The following is a 22,697-nucleotide window of genomic DNA, read 5'->3' on the forward strand; positions in this document are numbered from 1 at the left end:
GTTTACCAGAATAAACAACAAACAAAGACGAAGTTTGTCTGAAATCCTTAGTAGCTGCTAAGTAAAATTTGAGAGCACGAACTACATCCAAGTTGTGCAACAAACGTTCCTTCTTTGAAACTGGATTAGGACACAAAGAAGGCACAACTATCTCCTGGTTAATGTTTTTGTTAGAAACAACTTTTGGAAGAAAACCAGGTTTAGTACGCAAAACCACCTTATCTGCATGGAACACCAGATAAGGAGAAGAACACTGCAGAGCAGATAATTCTGAAACTCTTCTAGCAGAAGAAATTGCAACCAAAAACAAAACTTTCCAAGATAATAACTTAATATCAACGGAATGTAAGGGTTCAAACGGAACCCCCTGAAGAACTGAAAGAACTAGGTTGAGACTCCAAGGAGGAGTCAAAATTTTGTAAACAGGCTTGATTCTAACCAGAGCCTGAACAAAGGCTAGAACATCTGGCACAGCTGCCAGCTTTTTGTGAAGTAACACAGACAAGGCAGAAATCTGTCCCATCAAGGAACTTGCAGATAATCCTTTTTCCAATCCTTCTCGAAGGAAGGATAGACTCTTAGGAATCTTAACCTTGTCCCAAGGGAATCCTGCAGATTCACACCAACAGATATACCAAATTATGTGGTAATTTTTCTGGTTACAGGCTTTCAGGCCTGAACAAGAGTATTAATAACAGAATCCGAGAACCCTCGCTTTGAAAAGATCAAGCGTTCAATCTCCAAGCAGTCAGCTGGAGTGGGTCGAACGGACCTAGAACAAGAAGGTCTCGTCTCAAAGGTAGCTTCCATGGTGGAGCCGATGACATATTCACCAGATCTGCATACCAATTCCTGCGTGGCCACGCAGGAGCTATCAAAATCACCGACGCCCTCTCCTGATTGATCCTGGCTACCAGCCTGGGGATGAGAGGAAACGGCGGGAACACATAAGCTAGTTTGAAGGTCCAAGGTGCTACTAGTGCATCCACTAGAGCCGCCTTGGGATCCCTGGAACTGTACCCGTAGTAAGGAACTCTGAAGTTCTGACGAGAGGCCATCAGATCCATGTCTGGAATGCCCCACGGTTGAGTGACTTGGGCAAAGATTTCCGGATGGAGTTCCCACTCCCCCGGATGCAATGTCTGACGACTCAGAAAATCCGCTTCCCAATTTTCCACTCCTGGGATGTGGATAGCAGACAGGTGGCAGGAGTGAGACTCCGCCCATAGAATGATTTTGGTCACTTCTTCCATCGCTAGGGAACTCCTTGTTCCCTCCTGATGGTTGATGTATGAACTTGGCCCTCGCTAGCTGAGGCCAAGCTTTGAGAGCATTGAATATCGCTCTCAGTTCCAGAATATTTATCGGTAGAAGAGATTCTACCCGAGACCAAAGACCCTGAGCTTTCAGGGATCCCCAGACCGCGCCCCAGCCCATCAGACTGGCGTCGGTCGTGACAATGACCCACTCTGGTCTGCGGAAGGTCATCCCTTGTGACAGGTTGTCCAGGGACAGCCACCAACGGAATGAGTCTCTGGTCCTCTGATTTACTTGTATCTTCGGAGACAAGTCTGAATAGTCCCCATTCCACTGACTGAGCATGAACAGTTGTAATGGTCTTAGATGAATGCGCACAAAAGGAACTATGTCCATTGCCGCTACCATCAAACCTATCACTTCCATGCACTGCGCTATGGAAGGAAGAGGAACGGAATGAAGTATCCGACAAGAGTCTAGAAGTTTTGTTTTTCTGGCTTCTGTCAGAAAAATCCTCATTTCTAAGGAGTCTATTATAGTTCCCAAGAAGGGAACCCTCGTTGACGGAGATAGAGAACTCTTTTCCACGTTCACTTTCCATCCGTGAGATCTGAGAAAGGCCAGGACAATGTCCGTGTGAGCCTTAACTTGAGGAAGGGACGACGCTCGAATCAGAATGTCGTCCAAGTAAGGTACTACAGCAATGCCCCTTGGTCTTAGCACCGCCAGAAGGGACCCTAGTACCTATGAGAAAATCCTAGGAGCAGTGGCTAATCCGAAAGAAAACGCCACGAACTGGAAATGCTTGTCCAGGAATGCAAACCTTAGGAACCGATGATGTTCCTTGTGGATAGGAATATGTAGATACGCATCCTTGAAATCCACCTTGGTCATGAATTGACCTTCCTGGATGGAAGGAAGAAGTGTTCGAATGGTTTCCATCTTGAACGATGGAACCTTGAGAAACTTGTTCAAGATCTTGAGATCTAAGATTGGTCTGAACGTTCCCTCTTTTTTGGGAACTATGAACAGATTGGAGTAGAACCCCATCCCTTGTTCTCCTAATGGAACAGGATGAATCACTCCCATTTTTAGCAGGTCTTCTACCCAATGTAAGAATGCCTGTCTTCTTATGTGGTCTGAAGACAACTGAGACCTGTGGAACCTCCCCCTTGGAGGAAGCCCCTTGAACTCCAGAGAATAACCTTGGGAGACTATTTCTAGCGCCCAAGGATCCAGAACATCTCTTGCCCAAGCCTGAGCGAAGAGAGAGAGTCTGCCCCCCACCAGATCCGGTCCCGGATCGGGGGCCCGCATTTCATGCTGTCTTGGTAGCAGTGGCAGGTTTCCTGGCCTGCTTTCCTTTGTTCCAGCCTTGCATAGGTCTCCAGGCTGGATTGGCTTGAGAAGTATTACCTTCCTGCTTAGAGGACGTAGCCCTTGGGGCTGATCCGTTTCTGCGAAAGGGACGAAACTTAGGTTTATTTTTGGTCTTGAAAAGACCTATCCTGAGGAAGGGCGTGGCCCTTGCCCCCAGTGATATCAGAGATAATCTCTTTCAAGTCAGGGCCAAAGAGTGTTTTCCCCTTGAAAGGAATGTTAAGCAATTTGTTCTTGGAAGATGCATCCGCTGCCCAAGATTTTAACCAAAGCGCTCTGCGCCACAATAGCAAACCCAGAATTTTTTCGCCGCTAACCTAGCCAATTGCAAGGTGGCGTCTAGGGTGAAAGAATTAGCCAATTTAAGAGCACGAATTCTGTCCATAATCTCCTCATAAGAAGAAGAATTACTAATAATCGCCTTTCCTAGCTCATCAAACTAGAAACACGCGGCTGCAGTGACAGGGACAATGCATGCAATTGGTTGTAGAAGGGAACCTTGCTGAACAAACATCTTTTTTAGCAGACCTTCTAATTTTTTATCCATAGGATCTTGGAAAGCACAACTATCTTCTATGGGTATAGTGGCGCGCTTGTGTAGAGTAGAAACCGCCCCCTCGACCTTGGGGACTGTCTGCCATCAGTCCTTTCTGGGGTCGACTATAGGAAAACAATTTTTTAAATATGGGGGGAGGTACTAAAGGAATACCGGGCCTGTCCCATTCTTTACTAACAATGTACGCCACCCGCTTAGATATAGGAAAAGCTTCGGGGGGCCCCGGGGCCTCTAAGAACTTTTCCATTTTACATAGTGGTTCTGGAATGACCAGATAATCACAATCATCCAAATTGGATAACACCTCCTTAAGCAGAGCGCGGAGATGTTCCAACTTAAATTTAAAAGTAATCACATCAGGTTCAGCTTGTTGAGAAATGTTTCCTGAATCTGAAATTTCTCCCTAAGACAAAACCTCCCTGGCCCCCTCAGACTGGTGTAGGGGCCCTTCAGAAACCATATCATCAGCGTTCTCATGCTCTACAGAATTTTCTAAAACAGAGCAGTCGCGCTTTCGCTGATAAGTGGGCATATTGGCTAAAATGTTTTTGATAGAATTATCCATTACAGCCGTTAAATGTTGCATAGTAAGGAGTATTGGCGCACTAGATGTACTAGGGGCCTCCTGTATGGGCAAGACTGGTGTAGACGAAGGAGGGGATGATGCAGTACCATGCTTACTCCCCTCACTTGAGGAATCATCTTGGGCATCATTTTTACTAAATTTTTTTATGACATAAAATACATATAGTTAAATGAGAAGGAACCTTGGTTTCCCCACAGTCAGAACACAATCTATCTGGTAGTTCAGACATGTTAAACAGGCATAAACTTGATAACAAAGCACAAAAAACGTTTTAAAATAAAACCGTTACTGTCACTTTAAATTTTAAACTAAACACACTTTATTACTGCAATTGCGAAAAAGTATGAAGGAATTGTTCAAAATTCACCAAAATTTCACCACAGTGTCTTAAAGCCTTAAAAGTATTGCACACCAAATTTGGAAGCTTTAACCCTTAAAATAACGGAACCGGAGCCGTTTTTATATTTAACCCCTTTACAGTCCCTGGAATCTGCTTTGCTGAGACCCAACCAAGCCCAAAGGGGAATACGATACCAAATGATGCCTTCAGAAAGACTTTTCAATGTATCAGAGCTCCACACACATGCAGCTGCATGCCATGCTGTCCTCAAAATCAAGTGCGCCATACCGGCGCGAAAATGAGGCTCTGACTATGATTAGGGAAAGCCCCTAAAGAATAAGGTGTCTAAAACAGTGCCTGCCGATATAATCATATCAAAATACCCAGAATAAATGATTCCTCAAGGCTAAATATGTTAATAATGAATCGATTTAGCCCAGAAAAAGTCTACAGTCTTAATAAGCCCTTGTGAAGCCCTTATTTACTATCTTAATAAACATGGCTTACCGGATCCCATAGGGAAAATGACAGCTTCCAGCATTACATCGTCTTGTTAGAATGTGTCATACCTCAAGCAGTAAGAGACTGCACACTGTTCCCCCAACTGAAGTTAATTGCTCTCAACAGTCCTGTGTGGAACAGCCATGGATTTTAGTTACGGTGCTAAAATCATTTTCCTCATACAAACAGAAATCTTCATCTCTTTTCTGTTTCTGAGTAAATAGTACATACCAGCACTATTTTAAAATAACAAACTCTTGATTGAATAATAAAAACTACAGTTAAACACTAAAAAACTCTAAGCCATCTCCGTGGAGATGTTGCCTGTACAACGGCAAAGAGAATGACTGGGGTAGGCGGAGCCTAGGAGGGATCATGTGACCAGCTTTGCTGGGCTCTTTGCCATTTCCTGTTGGGGAAGAGAATATCCCCACAAGTAAGGATGACGCCGTGGACCGGACACACCTATGTTGGAGAAAAGATTTTGTGAATAATTAGGCGAAATCATGAATGAACATCAAGCTTATTTTTCATGAACTGCAGAATGTAGTGAGCGGCTAAGCCAGACTTGACCTTCACTTTAAAATTGTATGCTCCATCTGAATCATGAAAGAAAAAAATTGGGTTTAGTATCCTGTCACGAATAACTCATGATTTAGCTGCCAAGGGGTTAATTCTCTTTAGCCTGTGAGCTAAAAAACATTTGTTATTTCAAGAAGAACTGTGCCCTGTGTTTATGTTTGTTTTTTGTGATAAAACCAGACTCCATTATAAAATGTTTCAGAGTTCCACTTGAATAAATGTTATCATATAGGCATTGGTGCATCCAGGCAGTAACAGTGTTGGTTTTAGAGACACAGAACAGTGCCTTTTCACAGAAACTGATAAGGTCAATAAAGGGACATGGGTATAAGGTAGATATGTGTTTAAAACATGTTATGACATTAGATGAAGGTAAATATGACAACCATGTCATATTTGGTATCAAATTGATTATCACGATGCAACTAAGAGATTGCCTTTCTGCTTATATGAAAATGGATGCATCTAGCAGAAATTATGTGTTCTATAATTTCAGGCAAAGACTTGGAGTCTATTGACGGTCGTAAAAGGATAAGGGGCTTCTCAGCCCCTGCAAAGAGGGTTGGACAAGCAACCTGATCTCCTGAAAATTGTATAAAGTTTTTGTGTTTTAACATGTAAAATGGTCATTCTTACAAGGGAAGCTGTTCTACAGAGTAAGGACCCATTGCTTCATGCCATCTCCCTGGCGCACAGATTCCAAAGACTAGTACAGTATATGGTTTCTATTTTCTTCTTTTTATTTTGAAAAACTGTTTACTGGGTGTAATGTTACTTGTAATAACTTTTTATTAATAATGCATTGTGCATAATTTTTTTGGCATAATAAATAATTCCTTTATTAAGCTTTGGCCTTTGTCTAATAATTGAACCACGTTACTGGAGTATTAGAACTGTATATTTTAGGTTATATTCTGCGAGTTAATGTGTAAGTCTGTGTTTTTCCTTAGGATTTTCCCTTTAATAAATCATAAGTGGTGGCAGCTTAGATATTATAGTTAGTTTAGTGTGGGTGGCATTAAAGGGGAGTTTTGGGCATTTCTTTTACGTCTAGTACAGACTAAAGAGTATTGTTAACCCTTGCACCCACTGAACTAAGTCATAAGCTTGCCTGACGTGGCAAGATTGTGACATATTAGTGACAGTAAAAGGGGTCTGATAACCCTTTCTATGCCAAACAAGTGACTGGCGCAGGGTTGGTTAACCTTGGTCGTCACATATCCGTTTAAGACGAGCATGCAAAATAAATAATGAAAGGGCACGCAAAGTTTTTTTAAACTTCAAACATTTTATGGCCAATTACATTTTTAAATTAATGTTGCTTTACATCTGTTAAAACTGAATTAAACAAAATGTGCATGCACCTCATACCTAAGGACAGGTGCTTATTAAATAGGCCAAGTCCAGTTGCATTAAAACAAATGTATTTGTTTATTTTAAAACACAGGAGGAAGGCAACACATTATAAACGGATGTATTTTTAAATGCAAGAAAAATTAAATGACTGCCGACTCCCATAAGTCATCTGTTTTTAAGTAATCATTACAAACAGAACTCTCCACTATTGTTGCTGTACACTTCTACAGCTGTATTTATTTACATTAACATAATAATATAACCTTAACGTTTGTTTTACACACCACATTTCACTTCATAAATCAGTTTACGAGAATAAGCATGCCAGTCACACTAAACTTCAGCCATGGCAACTGAAGTGACTGAGAAATGACTCAATATGTTCGAATTGCTTTTGGGCATTTAACAATCCATTCCAAGGTGAAGCGAACATTAAATCAATCTTGTGAATACTAAAACATGTTATTTTCTCATTTTTAATGGTACACAACCATATGATGTCTGTAAAATGTATCATTATGTTAGTTTTATGATACATTACGATATTTTTTTATAGGTGTAGGAATAAAGAATTATGCTTATGCAGTACTGGAGACAATTAAAGGTACATTCTAGACGCAAATATATCAGCATTAAAAGGGAAAACTATTTGTATGTTTACCAAAATGACTGTGCATGAAAGCGCCACAAGCACCACTATTGCAGAGGTTTCATGCTGCCTTCCCAATACACTCTCCCATGAATTATAATTGTATCTGCTGGAGATTGCATGCAAGCAAGTCAGAATGGAAGTAATTAACATAAGCACAACAGTTGAAAGTCATCAAATTAAGGAAGCTGTTTTAAAGGGACGATGGGCTCTATTTATCAAACTTAGAGCCCTTGTGGTGCAAATTACAAATTAAGAAGCTGTGGCCATAAGATCGCAGGTTCCTAACTTCTACTCTACCTCAGAGGAAGCAGTGTTAAATCATCCCAGATTGATTCAAGTAGAATGAACCAAAAATGGGCCAGCTCCAAAGCTTTACATTCCTGTATTTTAAATAAAGATAGCAAGAGAACGAAGAAAGATTGATCATAGGAAAAAATTTGAAAGTTGCTTAAAACTGCTTGCTCTATCTAAATCATGAAAGAAAATGTTGGGTTTATTATCCCTTTAAATGTGAAATTGTAGTCTTGGCTGATACTTGACGGAGACCTTGAGGTATAATAAACAATCTGTTATACGAATGGCTTAAACACGTTTAATGTAGATGTGTAAACAATAGACCACCTCCAGACAATGTAGAGGTACGTGTTGACTTTCTTTTATGTCAGGGCAAAAAAACGATGGCAGAACCATATCTTGATTTTTAAGGAAATTGGTGACTACTTTAAGAAAAAAATTCTTAAAAATTCTTAAAAACCACATTATCTTAATGAAATTAAATATATGGTTCTTTAACAGAAAAAGTCTGCATTTCAGGAATCCAACTTGTCGAAGTTATTGCCACAGGAAATATTCTCTTCAGAGTAAAAAAACCATAGAGAGATTTCATTAAGAGGTTCGAAGGGAGATTCCAAGAGAGCATCAAGTACAAGATGTAAATCCCAGGTTGGAGATAAAGATCAAATTAAAGGTTGGATATGAGTCAAGGCTTGAAAGAATTATGTAACTAGAGGCTTTTGGGCCTATTTAATACCTGATTTTGCAGACATTGCAGAAACTTAAAATTTCAAAGTCATAGCACTCAGATCTTGCAAAAAGCTATCATGAAAAATTCCAGAAGATGAGATAATTCAATATGTTCAAAAGAGACACAATGGTGCAACATCCAGCTAGAAAATGTTTTCAATACTTTATTATAGATTGAAGTAGTTGATTGTCTTTCTTGCTTTGAGTAGAGTCTGAATTACAGCAGTTGAGATATTTAATTGTTGTAATCTCCAGATTTCAGCAGCTACACCATCAATTTCAGTTGCTGTGGATTGGAATGAAGCACAACAAACAGTAGAGCAGATCCTCTAAGTGTAATATTTATTATAAAAAGTAAAATCACACTTACTAAAAATATAATAGAATCAAAGCATATCACAAAATAGTGGTGTGGGAGCATCTAACCCGGTGCATCTTTGTGTGCTGATGCATCACTTTTCTTGTGCTATTATGAACCATCCAGTCAGCCTAGAGATGAACAGATAAAACTTGATATTGTATAAGAGAGGAAAAGATAATATCTGTAGTGAAGGTAAACTCCACTGTCCTCAACAGGTTTCCTCCAGACTCGGTTGGACTTTTTTTAAGGAGGTGAATATTGTAAATTGTGGATTGTTTAAAAAGCCGGTGTTGATCCATGATTGGCTGGAACGAATGTCAAGCATGGATGCCCTGATGAAACAGGTCTGTTATTACAGGCAAAGCCCAGGGAGGAGCTATTGCCGATCACTGCAGAAGCGGAGGCCAAAAAGGGAAATATCGCAATACAAGGTGTCACTTTCCTTCTGTATTCTTTGAAGTAACTGAGGTATTAGATTATTTGGAGGAAAACATATATATTAGACTTAAGTTCCAGACTTTTAAAAAAGCATTAACTCCACAAGTGTTTGGTGTTGGATACCTGCTGTTTGATGATTGAGACCTGAAGCCATAAGGTCCATTTCTGGAAACCCCCATTTGGCTGTGATTTTGTGGAATACACTTCTGTTTAATTGCCACTCTGATTCACTTGTCTCCAACTGAGAAAATCCACATTCCTTGTTCTGAACACCCAGAAGATATATTGCATATATGTAAAAAAATGTGCTGTTAAGCCCAACAAAAAATGGGTGATGCTTCATTGAGAGCTTGCCAGCTTCATGTCCCGTCTTGATATTGGATATAGGCCCTGTCCATTTTGTTGTCTATCAGGATCCACATAGACTTAACATGTAAAATCTTTTGAAAATGAAGTGAGGCTTGAAATACTGCCCTTATTTTCAATAAATTGTCAGGAAGTTGTTAAACTCTGATTGGCCATGTGTCTTGTGTGTCATACACCTTTGCATAATGCTTTCCCATCTGGTTTTGCTGAAATCTGTTTGAAGGGTTACCCATGTTTGCTCCAGAAGAGGATGACCTTTGGAAGTTATTCTTAGTTTAAAGTCACCACTTTAGGAATTCTTTTAGCTGATTCGGAAATAGAATGATTTGATTGAGACGTTACCTTGGTTTTCTCTGTTGGAGAAAGTAAGCCTGAAATGGCCGCATGCGCCATTGTGCCCATTTTATTAAATGGATCACCAACACAACATGACCCAGCATCTTTATCCATATCCTGGCAGAAAGATGACTCTGGTGCTGTAGACTTTTGAAGAATATTAGAAGAGCCGTATTCTGTTTGATGGTAGAGAAACCAGCTGGAAGCATCAAATTTATCCCCTAGAAATATGATCTTCTGGGATGGATTCAGATGTCTTTTCTTCAGATTGATTATCCAGCAATGATCCTGAAGAAACTGAAGGGCAACATGCCTTTGAAGACATGCTTGATTAATAAAATCTGCCACAAGAAGTATGTCGTCCAAATAATGAATTACAAAGATGCCAAAAGGTAGAGCAGCAAACTGTGACAACTTCCTACTGTGAGCCTGAAGGAATTCCTGGGAGCTTCTGCTATTGGAATAGGGAAATAAGCATCCATTAGATCTATGGAGAGCAGAACCTCATTTGGAGGAATAGCCTTGATTACAGACCGAATGGACTCCATTTTGAATGTTTTCTCCACCAGAAAAGAATTTAAATGCCAAAGATCTAACAGTGGAACAGAGGAGAATAAAATCCCTAAAACTAGAGACACACACCGGGATCTCTTGAGTCACTTGCTGAGACAACAGAATGTCCACAAACTGATTGATTACTGTTAATTTCTAAGGGTTCAGAGGGAGTGGTGATGTTATCAAGCATGGAAGAAGAGGATTTTTCTTGAAATCTAGGTAATAGACTGTAAAAAGCAGCGGTAGAACCCATCTGTCTGTAATAGTAGAAGCCTAGATGCCTCTGAAGTTGGCTAATATACCTCCCAGAAGAGGAACCTGGACAGGCACACCATCATTGCTTCTTTGGAATCTGCATATAAGAGGGTTTACCATGTTCCTTGCTTCTGAACAAAGTCTAAGATTTCCAGTTCTGGAAAGAAAGGAATCTTTATAACTACATGCTTTAAAATTCTGGTACTGGGCCTTGTGCCTGAGAACATATGAAGGAGATTTGTGATATTTGGTTATATGTAAAAGAAAAGAGCTCTTACCACCAGAGAGTTTAGAGATAAGAGTAATTACATATTAGTTTCAAAAGGTAAGTTTAAAATATTAACTTTAAAACTGGAATCGGCTTCCCATTGGCATATCCAGAGTGCCCATCTAAGCAAATTTGTTGTAACCATGAATTTTGAATTTAATTGAAGAATTTCAGATGATGTAGCCACCAATCAGCAAGCGCTGTCTATGGTGCTGAATCAAAAATGGGCCAGCTCCTAAGATTCATTCCTGCTTTTTCAAATAAAGATACCAAGAAAACGAAGAAACATTGATAATAGGAGTAAATTAGAAAGTTGGTTAATAATGCATGCTCTATCCAAACCATAATATAAAACATTTGGGTTTAGTATTCCTTTAATTATGCAATTTTACTGTATTTAATGGTCCTTTAAAGGCCCCAGAGCCATCAATTCTCTTTGTCAATCTAGTAATAGCGGCATCAACGTAGGTAAATTTAAAAAAGTAATATGCAAAGCTTTAGGAATTGGAAAAGACTATTAACTGTTTCTCATTTATAGAAAAAAAATATTCAAATATATTTCCTTAATTGCATCAGAAACTGGAAAGATTTCAGAATAATCGGATTTAGTTTTAAACCAATCAAAACTATTTGGTTCTTGCTTCTATATAAAGTCTCTGACTGTCTTAATAAAATCTGACAGTGAATTAGATTGAATTGCAACAAGTAATTTAGCTTCATAAAAAATGTCTCCATCAAACCCAGAGTGATATGAATCAATAAAAACAATAGGCTCCTCAGAAACAGTGGGAATAGAGAAGCTGCCACCATAAATTTGGCAAATACAGGCTTTGCATAACTTTTTGTCTTGCCAGCAGAGTTTATCACATGTTGGCACAGATTTGGGCTCCGGGCTGCAAAACATATTAAAATATAATTTAAAATTGTTCCAATAATGAAATAAAGAGAGCCACATTAACATAATCAAAAACATGCAAAACATACCTTTTATCATGTTCAATGAGCAGTGGGCAACTAGAATTGAGTATCCATCTATATAGCAAAACAATCCAATGTAAGTATGCACAACATTGCCAAACATAAGCAGATTCGCACATAAAGTGCCAAAGGGACTTAGGGTGGGGGAGGCTGCAAAACCGGTCAAAAGCAGACAAGTAAAGAGACAGATGCGGCAGACACAGCCTTGTATATTGGCATTGAAATGCAGCTTCCCCAAACCACATCACGCCGGTTTACGAAGGGATTTGAGCGTGCGCCCAGCATTACCCCGGGCATGACCTTGTTACGTCACAACCCATTGATGTCATCCAAATTGCGGCACCGTACGGAGTTACCCTGAATCAAGGAAAATCTAAACACGCTGCTTCACCAGCCCCCACAGGACAAGAAGACCGACCAAGATGCCTACCCAGGTATCTGAATATTTCACCACTCTTGTCACATGTCCAGTGGAACTACGGTGCCATCCTTAAGGTTTATGGAAGAGCAGAGATAGAGAGCCCCCTAGTCCTGACCACCCAGAGGTTGGACAGAACAAAGAGTAGGAAGGGTTGGAGGAAGAACCTATGAGTAGGTTAATGGGAGAGTGGTCTGTACTGTCCACACCCTCAAAGAGGGGGTTTCTCACCTGGTAACTATTATCCAAGAAGGAGCCAAGATAATTTGGTATATTCAGCACAAGAAAAATATTTTTTACAATACTATTGATTATAATACTTTCTGAAATATGTTTAAATGGAATAGAGAAAATATTTAGAGTACAAAGTCCTTTTATCAGAGAAGCAATTTTTGTTTAAACTTTCAAGTTAAACATTCTTTTACTGCTGCTAAATTGGATACAGATAAGAATTTCCCTTTAATTTTAAAATATGAGTGTACTGTATATTTGATTAATCTTTACTTTATGCCTGTGATTTTTTTTATATCAAATATACTTTGACAAATGAAGAAGAAAAAAAAATGTAGCAAGACAAAATTGCAATTATGAAGAATATATTTAATCAAAGCTGGTTTACAAATTAATCTGCTACTAATTAAATTAGCAAACGTTTCATGTGCGTTTTCATTTTCAACACGTGCAATAGAAAATAACTATCATTGTGGCTTCCAGTTTTATTTGACAAAATGCTGAAGTCACATAAGAAAAACAAAACAAAAAAACATTACAAAGCCAACCAACCATTCCAAACAACTGGAATCGAAAACAATAAAAACATAATTTATGTAAGAATTTACCTGATAAATTCATTTATTTCATATTGGCAAGAGTCCATGAGCTAGTGACATATGGGATATACAATCCTACTAGGAGGGGTAAAGTTTCCCAAACGTCAAAATGCCTATAAATTACACCCCTCACCACACCCACAATTCAGTTTAACGAATAGCCAAGCAGTGTGGTGATAAAGAAAGGAGTAAAAAGCATCAACAAAAGGAATTTGGAAATAATTGTGCTTTATACAAAAAATCATAACCACCATAAAAAAGGGTGGGCCTCATGGACTCTTGCCAATATGAAAGAAATGAATTTATCAGGTAGATTCTTACATAAATTATGTTTTTTTTCATGTAATTGGCAAGAGTACATGAGCTAGTGACGTATGGGATATCAATACCCAAGATGTGAAACTCCACACACTAGAGAGGGAGGGATACTCACTAGAGAGGGAGGGATACAATAAAAAACAGCCATTTTCAGCTGAAAAAAATAATCCACAACCCAAATTATAAGTTTATTCTTTAATGACAAGAAAAACTTAAAACATCAGCAGAAGAATCAAACTGAAACAGCTGCCTGAAGAACTTTTCTACCAAAAACTGCTTCTGAAGAAGCAAATACATCAAAACGGTAGAATTTAGTAAATGTATGCAAAGAAGACCAAGTTGCCGCTTTGCAAATATGATCAACTGAAGCTTCATTCTTAAAAGCCCACAAAGTGGAAACTGATCTCGTAGAATGAGCTGTAATTCTCTGAGGCGGGGTCTGACCCGACTCCAAATAAGCTTGATGAATCAAAAGGTTTAACCAAGAAGCCAAGGAAATAGCAGAAGCCTTCTGACCTTTCCTAGGACCAGAAAATATAACAAATAGACTAGAAGTCTTCCTGAAATCTTTAGTAGCTTCAACATAATATTTCAAAGCTCTCACCACATCCAAAGAATGTAAGGATGTTTCCAAAGAATTCTTAGGATTAGGACACAAGGAAGGGACAACAATTTCTCTACTAATGTTGTTAGAATTCACAACCTTAGGTAAAAATTTAAATGAAGTCAGCAAAACCGCCTTATCCTGATGAAATATCAGAAAAGGAGATTCACAAGAAAGAGCAGATAGCTCAGAAACTCTTCTAGCAGAAGAGATAGCCAAAAGGAACAACACTTTCAAAGAAAGAAGTTTAATGTCCAAAGAATGAATAGGCTCAAATGGAGGAGCCTGTAACGCCTTCAAAACCAAATTAAGACTCCAAGGAGGAGAAATTGATTTAATGACAGGCTTAATACAAACTAAAGCCTGTACAAAACAGTGAATATCAGGAAGTTTAGCAATCTTTCTGTGAAATAAAAACAGAAAGAGCAGAGATTTGTCCCTTCAAAGAACTTGCAGACAAACCCTTATCCAACCCATCCTGAAGAAACTGTAAAATTCTAGGAATTCTAAAAGAATGCCAAGAGAATTTATGAGAAGAACACCATGAAATGTAAGTCTTCTAAACTCGATAATAAATCTTTCTAGAGACAGATTTACGAGCTTGCAACATAGTATTAATCACTGAGTCAGAGAAACCTCTATGACTTAGCACTAAGCGTTCATTTTCCATACCTTCAAATTTAATGATTTGAGATCCTGATGGAAAACGGACCTTGAGATAGAAGGTCCGGCCTTAATGGAAGTGGCCAAGGTTGGCAACTGGACATCCGAACAAGATCCGCATACCAAAACATGTGTGTCCATGCTGGAGCCACCAGCAACACAAACAATTGTTCCATGATGATTTTGGAGATCACTCTTGGAAGAAGAACTAGAGGCGGGAAAATGAAAGCAGGATGATAACACCAAGGAAGTGTCAGCGCATCTACTGCTTCAGCCTGAACATACCTGGACAGGTATCTGGGAAGTTTCTTGTTTAGATGAGAGGCCATCAGATCTATCTCTGGAAGACCCCACATCTGAACAATCTGAGAAAACACATCTGGATGGAGAGACCACTCCCCTGGATGTAAAGTCTGACGGCTGAGATAATCCGCCTCCCAATTGTCTACAACTGGAATATGCACCGCAGAGATTAGACAGGAGCTGGATTCCGCCAAGCAAGTATCCAAGATACTTCTTTCATAGCTTGTGGACTGTGAGTCCCACCCTGATGATTGACATATGCCACAGTTGTGATATTGTCTGTCTAAAAGCAAATGAACGGTTCTCTCTTCAACAGAGGCCAAAACTGAAGAGCTCTGAGAATTGCACAGAGTTCTAAAATACTGATTGGTAATCTCGCCTCTTGAGATTTACAAACCCCTTGCGCTGTCATAAATCCCTAAAACAGCTCCGAAAACTGAAAGACTTGCATCTGTAGTGATAACAGTCCAGGTTGGCCGAACAAAGGAAGCCCCTTGAACTAACCGCTGGTGATTTAACCACCACGTCAGAGAGTGTCGAACATTGGGATTTAAGGATATTAATTGTGATATCTTTGTATAATCCCTGCACCATTGATTCAGCATACAAAGCTGGAGAGGTCTCATGTGAAAAAGAGCAAAAGGAATTGCGTCCGATGCTGCAGTCATGAGGCCTAAAACTTCCATGCACATAGCCACTGAAGGGAATGACTGAGACTGAAGGTGCCGACAGGCTGCAACCAATTTTAAACGTCTATTGTCTGTTAGAAACAGAGTCATGGACACAATCTATCTGGAAACCTAAAAAGGTGAGCCTTGTCTGAGGAATCAAGAAACTTTTTGGTAAATTGATCCTCCAACCATGTTGTTGAAGAAACAACACTAGTTGATTCGTGTGAGCTTCTGCAGAACGTAAAGACTGAGCTAGTACCAAGATATCGTCCAAATAAGGAAACACTGCAATACCCTGCTCTCTGATTACAGAGAGTAGGGCACCTAGAACCTTTGAAAAGATTCTTGGAGCTGTTGCTAGGCCAAATAGAAGAGCAACAAATTGGTAATGCTGGCCTAGAAAAGAGAATCTCAGGAACTGATAATGTTCTGGATGAATCGGAATATGAAGGTATGCATCCTGCAAGTCTTTTGTAGACATATAATGTCCTTGCTGAAAAAAAGGCAGAATAGTCCTTATAGTCACCATCTTGAAAGTTGGTACTCTTACATAACGATTCAAAATTTTCAGATCCAGAACTGGTCTGAATGAATTTTCCTTCTTTGGGACAATGAATAGATTTGAATAAAACCCCAGACCTTATTCCTGAAAAGGAACTGGCATGATTACCCCTGAAGACTCCAGGTCTGAAACACACTTCAGGAAAGACTGAGCTTTTACTGGATTTGCTGGTATGCGTGAGAGAAAAAAATCTTCTCACAGGAGGTCTTACTCTGAATCCTATTCGATAACCATGAGAGACAATGCTCTGAATCCATTTATTTTGGACAGAATTTATCCAAATATCCTTGAAAAACCTTAACCTGCCCCCTACCAGCTGAGCTGGAATGAGGGCCGCACCTTCATGCGGACTTAGGGGCTGACTTAGGTTTTTTTAAAAGACTTGGATTTATTCCAATTTGAGGAAGGCTTCCAATTGGAAACAGATTCCTTGGGGGAAGGATTAGATTTTTGTTCCTTATTTTGACGAAAGGAACGAAAACGGTTAGAAGCCTTAGATTTACCCTTAGGTTTTTTATCCTGAGGCAGAAAAACTCCCTTTCCCCCAGTAACAGTTGAAATAATAGAATCCAAATTATTACCTTGGAAAGCGAGATAGTAATCTAGACTTAGATGTCATATCAGCATTCCAAGATTTAAGCCACAAAGCTCTTCTATCTAAAATAGCTAAAGACATGGATCTAAAATCAATTTTGATAATATCAAAAATGGCATCACAAATAAAATGATTAGCATGTTGCAGTAAGCGAACAATGCTAGACATGTCAGGATCCAATTCTTGTTTTGCTAAATTCGCCAACCAAAAAGTTGATGCAGCCGCAACATCAGCCAAAGAAATTGCAGGCCTGAGAAGATGACCTGAATATAAATAGGCTTTCCTTAGATAAGATTCAAGTTTCCTATCTAAAGGATCTTTAAAAGAAGTACTATCTTCCATAGGAATAGTGGTACGTTTAGCAAGAGTAGAAATAGCCCCATCAACCTTGGGGATCTTTTCCCAAAACTCTATAGAAATTGCTGTTAAAGGATACAATTTTTAAACCTTGAAGAAGGAATAAAAGGAGTACATGGCTTATTTTCATATCAGAAATAGCATCAGGAATAGGAGTAAACACAGGAGGTTTAAAAACAGCATTTAAACGTTTACTAGTCTTAACGTCAAGAGGACTGGCTTCCTCAATATCCAAAGTAATTAACACTTCTTTTAACAAAGAACGAATATACTCCATTTTAAATAAATAAGTAGATTTGTCAGTGTCAATATCTGAGGAAGGATCTTCTAAATCAGATAGATCCTCATCAGAGGAGGATAATTCAGTATGTTGTCAGTAATTTGAAATTTCATCAACTTTATGAGAAGTTTTAAAAGACCTTTTACGTTTATTAGAAGGCAGAAATGCAGACAAAGACTTCTGAATAGAATCAGTAAAAAATTCTTTAAAATTCATAGGTATATCATGTACATTAGAAGTTGAAGGAACTGCAACCCGCAATGTACTATTACTGATGGATATATTGTCTGCATGTAAAAGTTTATCATGACAACTATTACAAATGACATTCGCACTTTGGTAGAACCGATGTCAGGCAGCAAAGTTCCAACAGATATTTCTGAGACAGGATCAGATTGTGACATCTTGCAAAGAAAAAACAACATATAAAGCAAAATGATCAATTTCCTTATATGAATGTTTCAGGAATGGGAAAAAAAATGCAAATAGCATAGCCCTCTGACATAGAAAAAGGCAAGAGGCCTATATATAACCACAATTATGTGATTTAGTCACTGCCACAATGCCATAATATATACTTTGTCAACAGAAGATAATATTGTAATTAAGAGACTTTTAACTCTATAAGAGATTGTTAATTGTGGACACCTTCGTCTTACGACATTACAGTAGTCATATCCTTTGGACCATTAGTATTCAATAGAATGCACAATGACTACCGGACCACTAGCTAGTATGAAAGAAAGACTCCGCAGAAGAGTGTCTTGTTTATTTCAGATCTATCCAATGCCGGGTTGAATTTTGTTAAACTGTTACGTTCATATGATTTGCACTAATGACATTGTAATTCATAACCATTCAATGTTTGTTGCTTATTTTATTTCTCTGTAACATTTGAATGTTTCTTCCTCTTTTCTTCACTACAATAAAAAGAATATAAAGAAAAAAAAAAAAAAAAAGAAAAAGGCAAAAAAATTTTTGGGCGCCAACAACATTCGGAAATGACACACTTGCGTCACTAACGACGCAACCCTGTGTAAGGAAATGATGAACTTGCGTCAACGGACGTACTTTTGCACCAAAAAAGTCTTGCGCCAAAAATGATGCAATAAAGTCTAGCATTTGGCGCACCCGCGGGCCTAGTACTGCCCGCAATTTGCAAGAAAAATATAGTCAATCTGAAAAAAAGACTAAACCCCAGGTAAGAAAAAAAAATTCTTAAAATGTTTATTTTCCCCAAATATTAAACTGACAGTCTGCACAAGTAAATACATGAACCTGACTCATGGCAAATATAAGTACAATAGATATATTTAGAAATTTATATAAATGCATAAAGTGCCAAACCATAGCTGGGGTGTCTTAAGTAATGAAAAACACACTTACCGAAAAGACACCCATCCACATATAGCAGATAGCCAAACCAGTACTGAAACAGTTATCAGTAGAGGTAATGGTATATGAGAGTATATCGTCAATCTGAAAAGGGAGGTAGGAGATGAATCTCTACGACCGATAACAGAGAACCTATGAAATAGATCTCCCATGAGGAAAACCCTTGCATTCAATAGGTGATACTCCCTTCACATCCCTTTGACATTCGTAGTACTCTGAGAGGAATCGGGCTTCAAAATGCTGAGAAGCGAATGTCAACGTAGAAATCTTATCACAAACTTACTTCACCACCTCCATAGGAGGCAAAGTTTGTAAAACTGAATTGTGGGTGTGGTGAGGGGTGTATTTATAGGCATTTTGAGGTTTGGGAAACTTTGCCCCTCCTGGTAGGATTGTATATCCCATATATCACTAGCTCATGGACTCTTGCCAATTACATGAAAGAAATAGACTTTTAAAAGGTACATTTGTAGGCAATATGTTACAATTAGTTTCAGCAAAATTAAAAACATATAACGAGAAAAAAAAAAGAAAAAAAAGAATTTAAAACTTACTTAAGTTGTGCAATTATAAACTCCAAGTTAGTCTTTAGTTTATCACCAAGTCGATAATCAATAAGATATTTTAGATATATCTAGGGGGGAAAAAAGGAGTGAATTTCAGGAAATATTACATTATAATGCTTTACTCACATAACCTATACCTAAAAACAAAACAACCAGGCATTTGCTAAGACATAAAATGGCTGAACTTGTGCTCCACGTGCAGTAGAGAAGCAAATTCTGGGTGGAAGGACTCTATATTTAAAAACTCTAAGAGTACATGGTACGTAGTAATTTAGTCAGTTGTAGTTACAGTTTAATTTACAGATCCATTTAAATGTTTCTTAATAAAACAAGATTCCATCTATGCAAACGAGTGTTTAAAATGTCTTTATTGTATGAGAAAATAAAGAAACTTCTAATCTATCTCTCTATAAATCAAAAATAAAAAAAAAACTTAACGTGATATAAAATCCACAATTAAGCCTTACATAAAATTATTAATTAGGCATATCAAACAAATATAGCAATGTACATATATTATTTATTTTTCATATTGCCATAGTACACAATGTGCTTTTCTCCCTTCTCCAGAGGAACTGAGCAATGCTATATGTGAATGTTTTGCTTTTTGGTATCTCCGATTGGCTACAGAGCTAAATAACATAACATCCAATTGGGAGCCGGATTTACCGCACGGCTATTGGCTAAGGAGGTGAAAACATCACCTCTTAGCAAAAAAAAACATTTTTAGCCGTGGGCTGCTGTAGCAGCTAAGAGCGGTGATCGGTTGAAACAAATAAAGGAGCTTTCTACATGAAGTATCGTATACTTAATGAATGAAAGTCCCCTTTATTTGTTTCAATAGTCAATACTAGCATTTGTACAACTCCAAGATTGACTTTTACTTTAAAATTGAAAATGAAAATCATCTTTGAAATAAGGGCAAGTTACCAACACCAGCAGGTTAACAAGAATGGAGATTGAGCCAGGTAACAGATAAAAGCAATCTTAACATAGTATTATCACCTGTCTATAAGGGTCTAACATATAAAAGAAGAAAAGAGAAACGATTTAGTAAACATACTATGCTATTTAATTAGTGTAACCCTCAGGTAATGCAAGAGCATATCTGCACTGTGTTCAAATCATCTAAAATGCTGTTTAATAAGTGGGGTTCTTTTACAAACTAGTGGTTTATTAACTCTGTTCATATCCTGCTTACTCCATACCTCAGTTATATCAAAGGTAATACACCAGTAGTTTATAAAGGAACCCCACTTAAACAGATAAACGCCAAACTAGATGGTATCTATATTAATGTCATACTATAGTTAGCAAAAAGAAAAGACTTGAACAAAGCAGTCTTTATAAAAAAGTATCTTCCGTTTTAAAATGGACTACCAGAAATATCGTAGCAACAGAATTATGAGGGTTTTATCTCTCTCCACCGCTTCAGAACATAGTGTTCCCAAACAGAGAGGTTAGTAAAGAGCTTATACCACTTCACTGCGTTGAGACCCATTGACCCCAGCGACAGAGGCCTGCCAGCAACATCCGACTGCCCTCTTCCTGCTACTCTTCGTGAGGGAGAGGAGGAAAGCAACAACCACTTCAATTATCAGTCCCAGTATTGAAAATGCTGACGGGACATCAGAAAAATCATAAGTGCAGTACCTCCATACATCGGCTAAACAACTTGCTCTCACCACTGTAGCCGGAGATGTCGGGTAAGTCCACTTTTTTCGGTCTCCACCTAATGTTTTCGGTAACAGGCATTTTATTCTCCTATAATCCCACCAGTCCCGGGATCTCAGTATATTCTTGCAGAGAGGGAGTAACACAATGTTTTATAGCCTCCATAGCTCCAAGGGGGATATCGCTGCACACTATCTCAATAGTATCAAAAGGCACCTCTTTAGCTGAGCCCATAGCCTTAACAGGGATGGCCAATAGGCCTCTCTCAGTTATCAGGGACCAGCGGGTAGCATTAAAATATGGTAAATTAAATTTCCTCTTATCCTCAAGGAAAGAAGATCTTTTATCATTGTTTAAAGTCGGCCAATCATAGTTGCTCGCCAAACCACTTAAGGCTCTGAAAAATATGCTGGCATGACTACAGCAGTAAAGTTCCACCCCGCAACCCAAAAAGGAATAAAGGTTGCCCAATAACTATAAAAAAAAAAAAATTGTGGTTAAAGGTTTTTAAAAATGACTAACACAAATAATGAATTGTTCCTTTGTGTTAGGAACATCTTGCTCTGAAAAAAATGTGCTGGCGTGACTGCAGCAGTAAACAGTGTATCGCTATGCAATAGCAGATTCTCTGTTTACGTGACTCTGTGTGGGGGATCTTCAGTAGAACGGAACTTGAGCAGTTTGAATAGTAGCTGATGGTGGCTTCAAAGCAACAGCGTAGAAGCGTGCGGCTAACAACATACATAGGGCGTATGGTGCATTCCCTACTGGATTGCACGGTGTGTGGTAAAATGTTGCCAGTTTGTACGTACCTGTCGACACTGGACTCGGACTTGCTCACTCTGGCCAGTTACTGCTAGTTTTGCAACTTTTTGCATCACATCATCCAGTTCAGGGACCATTAACTTTCTTGATACAATAGCCTACAACAGGAAATCATAAGACAAGCACTTAGTAATTCATAATATGCACTAGACTAGTTAAGATGCCCATTTTCATCAAACTAATACTAAAATAAGTATTGAATATCATTCCTGGTAAATGCTATCAGAAAACATACATACTTTTTATAGATAATGTGCAAATGTATACAAATGATTAGTTGAAACAGGAGGATAATCTCCATTTAAAAGACAGATTACACTCATAAAATCATGGTTTTATATTTTTCCACAAATGTATTTTTATTAAACCTTACTATAATAGGCATGAAAGTATTACATTAACATTTGCAGTGTTTGGTTTTATTCATTGCTCATTAATGATTACCTTTAATAAACCGAAGGCAGTAGCTTGCCGTGATGAATCATAAAGATCTTCTTCTGCATAACCCAGCAACACTTGCAACTGTTTCTCTGTAATTTTTCCTTTTGCATTTCTCACCAGGATGGTAACGGACTGGAAATAAAGACTACATTAGCTGTCAAAGGTTAACATATCTAGGGCAGTGTTAGATTAGCTTCTTGTTCAATGAGAATGTTATTAAGGTGGATCTGATGCCTGATGTGGTATTTGCCTAATCACTGAATCTATTAGAATAGATTAACTAGTTGCCTACTAAGGACTAGATTACAAGTGGCACGCTAAATTTGTTTTTTCGTTTACAAGCAAACACTGCTGAAAGTAAACTATTAACACAGGTGGGCTAGCGCTCATATTACAAGTTGAAAG

General features: G+C 38.4%; 1 protein-coding gene across 1 annotated transcript in view; it reads right to left on the reverse strand.

Annotated features, from left to right (window-relative positions):
* The window catches only part of UTP20 (UTP20 small subunit processome component), a 350,150-nt gene that overhangs the window by 90,708 nt on the left and 236,745 nt on the right, over positions 1–22,697 (reverse strand). Inside the window, exons 50-52 of the mRNA XM_053716993.1 lie at positions 22,296–22,424; positions 21,839–21,949; positions 19,341–19,420 (exon numbers count right to left, since the gene is read on the reverse strand). Coding sequence (XP_053572968.1) covers positions 19,341–19,420; positions 21,839–21,949; positions 22,296–22,424 — 320 coding nt within the window. The remainder of the gene's footprint in view (positions 1–19,340; positions 19,421–21,838; positions 21,950–22,295; positions 22,425–22,697) is intronic.

The sequence above is a fragment of the Bombina bombina genome, chromosome 6 (assembly GCF_027579735.1).
Source record: "Bombina bombina isolate aBomBom1 chromosome 6, aBomBom1.pri, whole genome shotgun sequence".
NCBI lineage: Eukaryota > Metazoa > Chordata > Amphibia > Anura > Bombinatoridae > Bombina > Bombina bombina.